The 13809-nt window shown below is 46.5% G+C and overlaps 1 protein-coding gene across 1 annotated transcript in view; it reads right to left on the reverse strand.

The window, feature by feature from the left end:
- The window catches only part of WDFY4 (WDFY family member 4), a 243619-nt gene that overhangs the window by 69085 nt on the left and 160725 nt on the right, over nt 1–13809 (reverse strand). The window contains exons 43-46 of the mRNA XM_048505876.1: nt 12944–13092; nt 9370–9490; nt 7483–7568; nt 1923–1985 (exon numbers count right to left, since the gene is read on the reverse strand). Of these exons, the coding sequence (XP_048361833.1) occupies nt 1923–1985; nt 7483–7568; nt 9370–9490; nt 12944–13092 (419 nt within the window). The remainder of the gene's footprint in view (nt 1–1922; nt 1986–7482; nt 7569–9369; nt 9491–12943; nt 13093–13809) is intronic.

Raw genomic sequence — 13809 nt, forward strand, 5'->3', positions numbered from 1 at the left:
AGAAACCTGTGTCTGGGCAGGTGGAGGCCCACGAGAGAAATGACAAAAATTTAGAAGAGTTTGAAGAAGAGTTTGGATTTATATCCCCCCTTTCTCTCCTGCAGGAGACTCATATCCCCCCTTCCCCTCTCACAACAAACACCCTGTGAGGTGGGTGGGACTGAGAAAGCTCCAAAAAGCCGTGACTAGCCCAAGGTCACCCAGCTGGCGTGTGTGGGAGTGCACAGGCTAATCTGAATTCCCCAGATAAGTCTCCACAGCTCAAGTGGCAGAGCGAGGAATCAAACCCGGTTCCTCCAGATTAGAATGCACCTGCTCTTAACCACTACGCCACTGCTGCTCCTTTAGTCTACATCTAGACTAAATCTAGACATTTAGTCTACATCTAGAATAGTACCACATGAAAGATACGAAACACCACATCTCCATGACACACAGGATAAGGAGCCCTCAACATGGTGCCAATGGGAGCCATAGGCCCTTTCCTGGCACCCACCAGGTGTCTGCGGAAAGTGGGCGAGGCCAGGAGGACTTTTACCAGCAAGGCCATTGGAGGTTTGATGGTTCAGATTTTGAAAAGCAGAGCTCCGGCAGCAGTTGCACAAGGATCTTCGCTGTGTGTCAGAAAGCAAGCTGAAGTACCCATTTTGCAGCTGTGCCCCCCTGCTGTATCAGAACTCCAAAGGTACCTGCTCAAGAAGCACCTGTGGATGCCTTCTCTGGTGCCCACCAAGTGTTTTTGTAATATGGGTGGGCACCAGAGCAGGGTCAGGGGCTCTGATGGGCCACTGGAGATCAGATTAGGTGTGCAAAGTAAAACAACTTTGCTTCAGTGGCAGCTGACCAACAGTGTTAGGTTTATTATTTCTCTCTCACTCCTCTTATTTAAACAAACAAACAAACTTCTCTTGACCCTTTCACTTGGGCTTCCTCTGCATGTGTGGCTCTGCCTCCCGTGGCAGCCATTTGTGGTTGCACCCACCAACCTGTGTCAGAATTCCAAAGTAGCCACAGTCTCAAAAGGTGTGTGTGTGTGCGGGGGAGCCCTGTCTTAGGTGAACACAGCAGCGTGCGTGGAAAAACTTTTCCATCTGCCATTTCCTAGCTAATACCCAACTAGAAGAAGACAAGTTTGGATTTATACCCCACCAGTTGTGTAGCTGCAATGGGGCAGGGGGTGGGAGGGGGTGCTGCGCCCTGGGTGCACACCATTGGGGTCACATGGGGGGCGGAAAATCGGCCCCACACCTCTCCCCCTTCCCGCCAGGCCCGGCAGCCCACAGCAGCCTGCTGGTATGACAGGAGCGGAAACCACAAAGGCCCCCTTCCCCCCCAGGGAGGCCTCTGCAGGACTTGGGCTCACAAGGTCTCCTGGGAAGTGTAGTTCCCACTAGGCTGCTTTTTCAGCCGGCTGCTCTTTGCAGCTGACTGAACTAAGGTAAGGGGGGGGGGGCTCGCCATTCCCCCCCTCTACGTCACTGTACCCTGCTTTGCTCAACCATAAGTCTCAAAGCAGCTTACAAACTCCTTTCCCTTCCTCTCCCCACCATAGACACCTTGTGAGGTAGGTGGGCTGAGAGAGTTCGGAGAGAACTGGGACTGGCCCAAGGTCACCCAGCAGGCCATGTGGAGGAGTGGGGCTTGTGTCCAGTTCTCCAGATAAGAGTCCACTGCTCAAGTGAAAGTGGGGAATCAAACCTGGAGTCCACCGCTCTTAACCACTACACACCACGCTGGCTGACAAACTGACTGGCGTCCCAACCAAAAGAGGCTGTATATCAGCTTGCATTGTTTCCTTTGCTCCAGCTATCCTGAGCTTCCACTGGTCAATTCTGTTGCACATAACCTTGCCAAGCAAGGTTGACCCCAACATATCTCCAAAGTTAATTCTCTTTTAACCAAATATGATTTTCACTGGTTACCTTATATTAATGGACTCTTCTGTGATTCCTTTGGATTTCAAACTGGGCTTCTTTGACCAAAATCTTCACATAGGAGAGAAAACAGTACAAAGACAATTAAAAGGTGATCGTATAACTTCGCTCTAAAACAAAACTCCTGTCTACTCAGCAAACTGAAAGGCCCAAGTGAAGAGGTCATTGTGTATCATACACACTCGCTGAAATGAGATGGCTATTCCTTCTCCTGCTTACAAGGCACCTACACTTTCCCATGACACCCGCATCTCAGTCGATTCTAATCTAAAATATGACGTGGGGGGAAATCCCAATGGCCTTTCTGGGCTGAAGAGGGTCCCCGGCTCAGTGGAAGAGGTTTTGCTTTGTATGCAGAAGGTTTCCGGTTCAGTCCCCGGCATCTCCTCTTAAAAGGATCTGGGAGCACTGGCGTTCCTGTCTAGGGACAGGGGGTACCCTCTGTCCCCGGGCGCCCCCCATGTGGTCACGTGGGGGGGGGGCGCCAACATTTCAGGGTCGTTTGTATGTTTTAAAAATTTTAAATGTTTTTTCACGTTCCAGCTTGCATGGGGCGCATTTTTAAGGCTAATGGCACCAATATTTCAGCATACCATCCAGAGACTGTCCTGATGATACCACCCAAATTTGGTGATGTTTGGTTCAGGGGAAGCAAAAGTTATGGACTTCAAAGAGGGTACCCCCATCCCCATTGTTTTCAATGGGAGCTAACCTGAGATGGGGTTACCTCCATTTTGAGGGACCATAACTTTGGTCCCCTGAACATAACTCCACCAAAATTGGGTGGCATCATAAAAATAGTTAACAGATGATACCCTGAAAATTTGTGTCACTAGCTTTAAAATACACCTCCTTTCAGGCACCCCAAGAAATTTGCCCACGCATTCTGTGTTTTGTAGTGACTTTGCTCCATTGTAGCCAATGGGGAATTCTTGAGTGTGTAGGCAGGCTGCACATTTTGAAGATAGAGACACCAGGACTTTCAGGGTGGCTCCAGGAGGGCCTCCTGGTAATAGCATCCAGGTTTGGGAGACCTTTGCTTCTGGGGGGTTCACCCTATGGGCCCCCAAAAGGCTTATTTTGTTTCCCCACTCCTGCACATGAAAGCCTATGGGCTGAGTTCTCTCAGAACTCTCTCAACTCCCCCCCCTCCTACTCCAGAAGCAAACCTCACCAAGCTTGGATGCTATTACTCAAAACCTCTTGGAGCCACCTTGAAAGTCTGGCATCTCTATCTTCAAAAATGTGCAGCCTGCCTCAGAAATTCCTCATTAGCTACAATGGAGCAAAGTCACTGCAAAACAAAGAATCTTGGGCAAATTTCTTGGGGTGTCCAGAAGGGATGTATTTTTAAAGCTAGTGACACCAAAATTTGAGGGTATCATCTGTTAACTATTCTATGATGCCACCCAAGTTTAGAAGTTATGTTCAGGGGGACAAAGTTATGGTCCCTCAAAATGGGTAGCCCCTATCTCAGGAGGGTTAGCTCCCATTGAAAACAATGGGGATGGGGCATTCCATCTAAGGCCCATAACTTTGCTGCCCCTGAACCAAACACGCCAAACTCGGTGAGGCATCATCAGGGCAGTCTCTGGATGATGCCCTGAAATCATAGCGCTTAAGGCTTTAAAATGCGCTCCTGCAGGTGGAAAAACACCAAAAATACTCCCCCAAAAAACCAAGCAAATACCTTTGCATTTCCATTTGTTTATATTTTGGCAGGACATAATCAGACAATTTTGTCCTGAATGTGCCCAAATTTGCCCAGGTTCCAGCCAAATCTGCTATTTGTTTCATCTGAATCTCCAACCCTCAAAAGTGATGCCATTTGGTGTAATTCACTAAACAGCATCACTTTCACTCAGCTTTAACCGGGGACCCCAGATTCTCCCTTTAAGGTAGATTTAAAGAAGAATCTGAGCTCCTAGTTTAAACACCATTGAAAGTGATGCTGTTTGGGGGTAGATTCCAATTGGAGGTGTTTTGTGAGAGATGATGCTGACATTTGTTTGGTAAATGTTTTGCTGGGGGTGATTTGTGAGAGATTTACATGCTTAATACCCACTTGCACTGGCTTGGAGTTGTTTCTCAGGCTGACAACCTACCTCATAGGGTTGTTGTGATTAGGAAATTAGGAAAAGAGTTGGTGGGGAGAGAGCCATGCATGTTTTGATGGGAGTGGGTGGTGTTTTGTGAGCGGGTACAAAAAATCATTGTTTGGTCATGGTGGGGGAGAGTGGCTGCCCATATGCCGGGGGGGGGGGGCAAACTCAGGTTTTGTCCCTAGGCACCAGTTTGCCTAGGTACGCCCCTGTCTAGGAGTAGGTGATGCGAAAGACTCCTGGCCGAGGCCCTGGGCAGCAGCTACCAGCCTGAGTAGACAAGATGACAGGCAAAGGGTCAGACAGCAGCTTCAGACCTTCATGTTTATCTTTGATTGGCTTGGTTTTTTATTTTGTGGAGGAATTAACAACTGCACACAACTTGGACCAAGGCAAGGAATCACTCAGCCGTCTGCATAGGGATGACTTCTCTGGGTCCTCTTTGACAGATCTTAGCTCTATCTGTTCCAAGACACAGGGACAAAAGACCACACTCCCCCTCCCCATTGTTATGGAAAATATTGATAAGTTGTGAGGTATTCAGAAATAATCTTTAAAGCTGTATATGTGTTAGAGATAAGTGCAACCTTTGCCCCAGCTGTTTTAGAAGTTGTTTACTAAAATGGATGTTTAACGCCTACAAGAATAAGGGAAGTGGCACTATCATGCAAGGGTCACTTACGAGCACTCTGGAAATAACCATTGCTTAATAACCTGGTGCTTAAACTATGGAAACTAACAGAAAAAACAAGTTTTGGGGATTTTTGGGGTGGGTATAATGAGATCATTGTATTGTATTTTGATAGGTAGATTGTGAGCCTTGGGCCAGCCCAGAGGACCATGTGGTTTCTCGTAACTGGTGCAAAAGACAGAGAGGGATGCCTTAAATTGAGATGCACTGCGATGCAGACTTCAGGGGAGCCACACCTCGGTGCGGTTGCCCTCCACCTCTGCAGACGTGTTCTTGAATAAACTGCTTACTGCTGACTGCTGCGTTTGTGAGTATTGATTGGGAATATCTGAAAATACTCCATAACACCATGCTGTACCTCTCCGATGGTTGCAGCTCCTTTACCTCTTTGAGTTTTTATAGTGTTGGGTCCAGGTTCCCCAGATTCCCAGACCCAAACCCACAGCCATAATGACTGAAGGGAAATTCCATGTTTAGAAGCAGACTACCTCTAAATCCCAGTGCTAGGAGGTAACATCAGGAAAACACCTCTCTGCCCTGCTGTTGGACCTCCAGAGGAACTGGTTGGCCAGGATGCTAGTCTAGATGGACCACTGATCCAGCAAGACTTAATGTCATGGCCCTCTAAAGTCTTAGCCTGGGTCCTGCCATATTTCTAGCTATTGAAAGCTTCCTGCTCGACCAGCCTGGGAAAAATTGTGGTTTTATAGACTGGACTCATGTTTCTCTGAGATGTCTAGGGAACTACAATTCCCATCAGCCCCTGCTGACAGAGGCTGATGGGAATTGTAGTTCCTGAACATCTGGAGAGCCGCAGGTTCCCTACCCCTGTGCTAGACACTGTTATCTCTTGCAGCTGCGGGGAGGTGGAGGTAAACTCCTTAGGTTCTCAGCACCTCTCCTTAGTTGTTATCACTGCCTGAGGAATGTGCGTGTGTGTGTATGCATGTGGCTGTACTCCTCATCCCTCTAGGAACGTGTGTGTGTCTCCTCACCTTTGGAGAAGGAAAGGGTTAGAGTTTGGGTGAGTCTAACCTGTCTCTGCGAGGGTATATAATCTTTTGCCTGTTGCCTTGTATTCTGTTCAAACAATATAGTCGTCGGCTTTCCTATGAGAATTCTGCTTCTAAATTACTGATTCCTGTCATTGAGCAAGTTTGGGGTTGTGACTTACTGGATCAAACCAACACTGTTGATGTTGTTTACTTGGATTTCAGTAAAGTCTTTGACAAAGATCCCCGTGAAGTCCTCATCTAGGACAGTTAGTTGAACAGGAAACCGGTTGGAAAACCACATTCAAAGTGTAGTTCACAATGGCATTTCATCAGAATGGAGGGAGGTGTCCAGTGGAGTGCCACAGGGCTCAGTTTTGGGCCCAGTAGTTTTCAACAGCTTTGTTAATTATCTGGATGAGGGGGTGGAGGGACTGCTCATTATATTTGCAGATGATACCACATCGGGAGGAGTAGTGAACACTCCAGTGGATAGTTTGTAGAATTCAACAAAATTCAACAAAATCTGGAAAGTGGGTAGATGTGAACAGGATGTAATTCAACAAGGCTTAATTCTGTGTTCTACATCTGGGTTAAAAATGAAAAACACACATACTAGATGCGGGATACACTACTGAGTAGTAGTACATATGAACAAGATCTTGAAAAGGTAAATTAAATATGAGCAACCAATGTGATACAGCAACAAAAAAGGCTAATGCAATCTTGAAGTGTATCAACACAGGGATAACATCCAAGTCACAAGATGTCCCCATGCCACTGCACACTGCACTGGACAGAATGGAGTGGGTGCAGAGGAGGATGACGAGGATGATCAGGGACCTGGAGATGGAGCCCTGTGAGGAAAGGCTGAGGAACTTGGGAATGCTTAGTCCAGAGAAGAAGATATGGGGGGTGGGGCATGATTGCTCTCTTTAAATATTTGAAGGGCTGTCACTTAGAGGAGGGTGGGAAGCTGTTCCTGTTGGCAGCAGAAGACAGAATTTGCAATAATAGGTATAAATTATGGGGAGAAAGGTTCCAATTGGAAATGAGGACAATTTTTTTTTAACAATAAGAATTGTGCAACAGTGGAATCAGATGCCCAAGGAGGTGGTGAGCTCTCCCTCACTGGCAGGCTTGAAGCAGCATATGGACAAACACTTGTTTGGGATGCTCTAGGTCAGGGGTAGGGAACCTGCGGCTCTCCAGATGTTCAGGAACTACAATTCCCATCAGCCCCTACCAGCATGGCCAATTGGCCATGCTGACAGAGGCTGATGGGAATTGTAGTTCCTGAACACCTGGAGAGCCGCAGGTTCCCTACCCCTGCTCTAGGTTGATCCTGCATTGAGCAGGGGGTGGGGGGGTGGCCTTTAGGGCCCCTTCCCTTTCGTGATTCTATGACTCTCCTTCTGTTCTTATCAGGGGAAGGCCTTGGCCTCTATGCCTTGTTGTTGGAACTCTAGAGGAACTGGTTGGCCATTGTATGAGACAGGATGCTGGAGTAGATGTACCACTGGTTTGATTCAGCAGGATTTTTTCTTACATTTTCACTTCCAGAATAGTGGGACAGTTACACAAGCCTTCTTTTGCCTCATATCCATGTAAGAGAAAGCTAGCCATGGAAGGAGAAGGTCCATATTCTTGTCAGGTCCATATTCTCGGACCAGTTAGTGACAAGAACACTTGTTTGAAAGTAAGCCTCAAGGAAAACTATGTTCTAGGACCCTTCAGGGTTTGCATGTTCTCACGGAAGATACCTTTTCAGGGGTTTTTTCCGGGCACCATTGTGGAATACCAGGAAGACAGAGTAGCCATTTTCGAAGAAGATTTCCACGGCCACTTCCTGTGAGGACAAAATCAATGACAGCACAATGACATTTTCAGGATTGAGAAATGCTCATCCACAGCTAAATGGGGTTCATTCCAAAGACTGCAACCCTAACATTCAGCAACCATCCCCAGTACTCTGGGCAAAGCAGAACATGTCTACAGCCACCCCACAAAAAACAGCCCCCAAAAATGAAGTCCTGAATCAGGACCCCTCAAATCTGTGAACTGCTACTTCAAGTAGTGGTTTTCCAGGGACAAAGGTCAGAAGACCCTGAGACAGCAGTTCTCCTACCCTGCAGAGAGACTGTGGTGCCCCTGGAGGCTGTCCAGTAATCCCTACTGATCTGGAAGACCCATTTAATTATTATTTAATGTTTATTTCATTTGTGCCCCATTTTTCTTCCCAGTGGTTGAACCAAAGCAACTTACATTATTCTCTCCTCCTCCTTTTTATCCTCACAAAAACTCTGTTGATACCTGTGAGGTAGGTTAGGCCGGAAGAGTATGACTGGCCAACAGCCATCCAGTGAACTTTCACGGCTTGAGTGGGGATTTGAACCCAAGCCTCCTAATTTTAGCCTGATGCACTTAATCACTGTGCCACACTGGCTCTCGCATTGGCCACAGGAGGCAAAGCCAGCCACAAAATGGCTGCCATAGCTTCTCTTCAGTCCCACGGGGCTGTGGTGGCATTTAAAAAAAATCTATATAGACAATGAAATCTCCAGAGGCCAAACACCCTGCTTGGTTCCATTCACTTTCTAAAAACACCTGGGGGGTGCGCAGAACTGTGTTGGTGGGTGCTATGAAACTCACTGTCACCATGTTGGGACCTGCGATCTAGGAAATATTCCTGGTCAGACTGAGACTTTATATACAAATTACAATCAAATCAAATGATGCAACGTGTGTAAATATTCACAAGAAATCGAATTAGTTTCAGGTTTCATATTTGTCCATCAGCCATTCCAGGGGTAAACATTCCAAGTGAGCTTGAATGGGGATTTGTAGAGATGTAACAGGCTCACTTGGAATGTTTACCCCTGGAATGGCTGATGGACAAATATGAGAATCGTATCTGAAGAACAATCGAAAACGGCGTTTAACGCGTACTCCGTTCATTCCGTTCAGATGGACTTGGATGACTCTCAAGAGATTCTTAATTGGAATACAAGGCTTCTAAAGACATTGTTTCTTTAAGAAACCTGAAACTAACTATTACCTTGGGAAGGACTTGTAGAATTTTTGTACTGTATAACAATTTTTGCACTTTATATCACGTTTATTTGTTGCACATGTTATAAATAGTGGTTGATGCAACGCAATTTCTTGTTGTGAATGCAGCCTGAGACTTTGCCAAGACAACAGCATTCTCCCTTTGTATTTCTCACCCTGCACTTAAGGCAACCGGTTAAGTTTTCAATGCTATTTTGCCTTTTTCGTTAGACCCACACTTGGTTTTTATTCTGCTCTCACTGATGCTGGGTTTGAGTGCAGAATTTTGGACTCCAGACTCTGAGAGACCAGAACAAAAAGCATCTAAAATATACCTCCCACCCTTACATAAAAACAGCTTCCAAGAGGAGCCACATTTCATTCTATGCAAATTGGGCTCAATTCTCCTTTTTTCAAAAATCAGAATATTCACCTTGCTGAGATTCAAAGGGACATTCACATTCCATGTACAAATCCAAACCTTAGGCAGTTTCCTTTTGATCCTAAAGCCCTTTCCCAGCATCTCTCATTGATTCTGGATCAAAATGTAACAATCATACCACAGCACAAGTAGGTCCACGCAACGAGCTGATTCCTACCTGAAGAAGGAAGCGCACTGGGTGGATCTCTTTAATGTCATCATACGAGTAGCGGGAACAAACCTGCTGCCCCATGGCTTGGTCTTTGTAGCATAGGGTATAAATGAACGAATCACTGATGCTAGAAGGAACAACGCGAGACGTTAGCCTCAGACAAGCACGGGAACCTGAAGATAGTAAGCATTCCCATCTGTGTACATTTTATGTACATATAAAATGAGATTTGGTACTGTCAAAGGCTTTCACGGCCGAAATCACTGGGGTGTTGTGGGTTTCCAGGCTTGCCACTGGAACATGGCCAAACAGCCTGGAAACCCTACAACACCCCAGATTTGGTACTAATTCAAATCTGAAATTCATTCCAAAATCCAAATGGAAAGTTTAATTTTATGGGAAACTAAATACTACTTTTCATCAATAATTTTTTAAGAAATGTATTATCCTAGTCCTAGACCAGTGATGGCGAACCTTTTTGAGACGGAATGTCCAAATTGCAACCCAAAACCCACTTATTTATTGCAAAGTGCCGACACGGCAATTTAACCTGAATACTGAGGTTTTAGTTTAGAAAAAATGGTTGGCTCCGAGACGTGCGTTACTCGGGAGTAAGCTTGGTGAAGCAACCATGCAGCGCTTTGAACGGGTGAATCACAACCCTAGGAGGGTTTACTCAGAAGCAAGCCCCATTGCCAGCAACCAAGCTTACTCCCAGGTAAAGGATCAAGCTTTAGTTCTTCCCATGAAAATCAGTGGGGTTTAACAGCGCTTCCCCAAAACTAGGTCTTAGGTTTAAACCTAATAATCTCCCTGAAATAATTACACTATTATCACACTGGGGGCCTGGTGGGGTAATAGGGAGGGGTGCGGAGGGAGAGGGAAGTAAAACTTTCGCTTTCTGAAACCCAATAAACCCCCCCACCACAAAATAGAAGTAAAAAGGCAGTCAAGGAAGGCAATCCTAAGCAAGAATGCTGTGGTGAGGGGTGGGATAACTTCAGGAAAGCTAAATTGGGGGAGCAGCCATCTGATATGCGGTTTTTCCTTCACATATCATCACAGCACTTGATTTCCCACAAAAATGTAACAAGAACAGAAAAATAAAAGCAGTTCTAGCAAAGACCTTGGTGTGCTTTTTAAAAAATCCTAAATGCATCTCAGTTTCTTCCTCACTAGGCTTGATCTACCCAGGTGATTGGCAAAAAACTTGGGTCTGAGCATTTCCGCGGTGTTTGGTTTTGTTTGTTCAACCCCTCGAGCAGCAGCAGCCAGCCTGCTTCAGCCTCCAGCAGGTCCTGCGTGTACCTGCTGCTCTGCCCTGTGCTGCTCCAGAGCCTCCGCCCCACCCCTCTGCCCCACCCCCTTGAGCATGGGGTCAGCCTGCTCGAGCCTCCAGCAAGTCCTGTGCGCACCACTCTGTGCCTCTCTAGCATCTCTGACTCCTCTGCCTCTCCCCGCCCCTCAGGCAGCAGCCACCTGGACCTGCCAGCAGAGTCCTCCCTGCTCACTGTGGTGCACGCACATCGTGCTCAGCAGCCCAAGCCAGCCTAGGTGTGTGTGTGTGGGGGGGGTAATTTTCCGCCCCCCCACATGACAAACTCTGTGCACGTGTGTCCACAGAGACGGCTCTGAGTGCCACCTCTGGCACACTTGCCATAGGTTCGCCACCACTGTCCTAGACCCTGGAAGGAAGAGGAAATGGCAAATGTATTGTCGAAGGCTTTCACAGCCGGAATCACTGGGGTGCTGTGTGGTTTCTGGGCTGTATGGCCGTGTTCTAGCAGCATTCTCTCCTGACGTTTCGCCTGCATCTGTGGCTGGCATCTTCAAAGGAATTGGCCATGCTGGCAGGAGCTGATGGGAATTGTAGTTCATAAACATCTGGAGTGCCATAGGTTCGCCACCACAGGTCTAGAATATAGTGTTTTGAGGAACTGTTTTTGAAATGCTTATCTGAGGGAAAAAGGAAGGTCTTTTCAACCAAATAGTTAGATCAACTGAATTCAGTGGCCATTTCCCCACTGAAAAATTAAGTCTAGATACAACCAGGTTTCAAAGAATCGGCATCTTTTCATCCCGGTTTCACCCTCCCCACTGCAGCGTGTGTGTAATGAGGACATCCATGTCTATCACGCTTTCAAACAGTGCAGCAATCCCCACCACTGAACGTGCAATCTGCTCAGCGGCTCTTTCTTCCTCGTCCTGATTGGCTGTTGCACTATGTTGGGGCGGGATTTAAAAAAAATTTTTTTTTGCAGAGCTACGTCACCACACACATGCGTAGATAGACGGTAGCTGTTTTTTGCACTAAGCTACGGTTATGAGCTGCTTTGGTATTCTTTTCTCATGCAGCTGCACTGGCACAAAAGTGTAATTTTAATTAACAGTTGGCACAAAAATCATGTTCCATGCAGCCATGTTTCCACGTAGCCTCCACCGGCGTGAAACAAAAAAAAAGGGCTGCGCACGAATCGCGCATAGCCCACTGTGCTCTGATTGGCTGGAAGGCTCCGCGTCACTGCCAACAGTGGGAAATTAAATCTAGATTGAAACCCCGATCCTCCCCACTGATCTGGATTTGGTGCATGTTTTTTTAAAGGTGCACATACATGCAGGTTCTGAAAAAACGTGATCAGGGGGAGAGGGAGCGCCAGAACTGGGATGAATCCAGCAATCAGGCAGCAGGGAGTTCTTGCTGAAACCTGGTTATTTCACGTGAGTATCACACGATTAATTGACCGTGGGGAATCGACCAGTGTCACCCAAGCTGGTGTATATAGGTTTATATAGGTTTAAACTGAATTGACAGTAGCATCTTGAAGACAGTAAGTTAATGACCTGAGCCAAAATTGTAGCACTTATGAAGAGAGATACTATAACTACTTGTATATAAATAGCAATGCTCCTTTGCCAAAATCAGTTTTCTTGGTGTATGTAAATAAAAACGTCTTTTTTCATCATTTTTTACTTTAAAGAGCCTTGGATGCCTACTTTTTATTTTCTGACAGAAGGAAAAAGGGTTATTTTTGTGTTCCCTCAGGACAGTTTTGTCTGCCTGACTGAGAGATGCCCAGCTGAGTGGCTGAAGAACATTTTTACTGTTTATTATAAATGTAAAGGTGGGAGAACACAAAATGAACACAAATAAAGTAAAATCACCACATTCGAGCTACTGCATTACAATATGAACAAACCAAGGGGCTGCTCAGGCAAAGCATACTTGACAGTTGGAAAATCTGGAGGGAAAATCTCCTCAGGGCACTAGTGGGCAGAGGAAGGCCAGCCCTCCTCAGAACACCGGAGAAGGCAGACGTTCTATGCCCAGGCATCGTGGAAAGGCCACACATAGCCATGAGCTTCTGGAATTGCACCTTATTCCCAGACTACAGAGATCAGTTCCCCTGGGGGGAAAGGCAGCTTCAGAAGGCTGACTGTGGTATACCATAGTAGATTCTATGGGAAACTGAAGTCCTAGAGTGGCACCATATTCCCACTGAGTTTCCTTTTCCCCCAAGGCACTTCCCAGGCCTGAGCTGGCAACCCCACCAAGAGCTGTTTAAAACAGGCGACCACTCACCTGGATAAGCAGTGCCTTGTGCAGTAAACCTCTTGCAGGTGAGACAAAGTGAAGTGCTCACAGACGTAAAAATATTTCTGACCAAAGAGAAGCACACCTTCTACTGCCACGTGGCCCTGGACAATCACCACGGATTCTCTACCTGTAACCTAATGAAGGGGGGAGAGAATGCATGTCAGCTGCATAGCTGTGACTTTTCCCCCCTGTATACTGTCCACCATTTCATGGAAATAAAAACAGAGGTGCAACAGAGGTGCAATATCTCCCATTAAGAATAACAGACAGCTGAAGGCTTTTCTTGATCAGCTGTACATTGGATCCGCTTACTGTGCAAGATCTGAAACCTCTGGCTTTAGATAGGATTGCCAGGCCCCACTCTGAACAGTGGCAGGAGAAATGTAAAATCAAAATTGGCCACTGGGCCTATGGTGGGATGACACTGCAAAAGACATCACACCTCCAGCAATCTCTGGAGCGTCTATGTGATGAGGAACAGGCCAAAGGTTCAACAGTTGTTTGCAGGAGCCACATGAGGCACAGGTGAGACAAGGCAAGCTTCATTTATCTCGTGTAATTGCTGCCCATGTGCTGAATTAACTTGGTTTAAAACAAAGCCCTTCCATCAATGAACACACACACATACAGGTAAATAAAGTCATAAAGCTCAGCCATTTTTCCCAGTCAGTGATCCCAGTAAGAGACGGCCCAGCCATAAACGAGCGAGTGTCATCCAGGTATGCTCACTGGGGAATTGTGTTCTTGCCTAATGAAGCAGCCGAAAGCCTGAAATTAGCACAGATTAACTAAGGCTGCCTTTTGGCAGATCAGAATGGTGCTCCAGTTCACTGCTTGCTAGAATGATTATC

This window comes from Sphaerodactylus townsendi, linkage group LG08, assembly GCF_021028975.2.
Source record: "Sphaerodactylus townsendi isolate TG3544 linkage group LG08, MPM_Stown_v2.3, whole genome shotgun sequence".
Taxonomy (NCBI): Eukaryota; Metazoa; Chordata; class Lepidosauria; order Squamata; family Sphaerodactylidae; genus Sphaerodactylus; species Sphaerodactylus townsendi.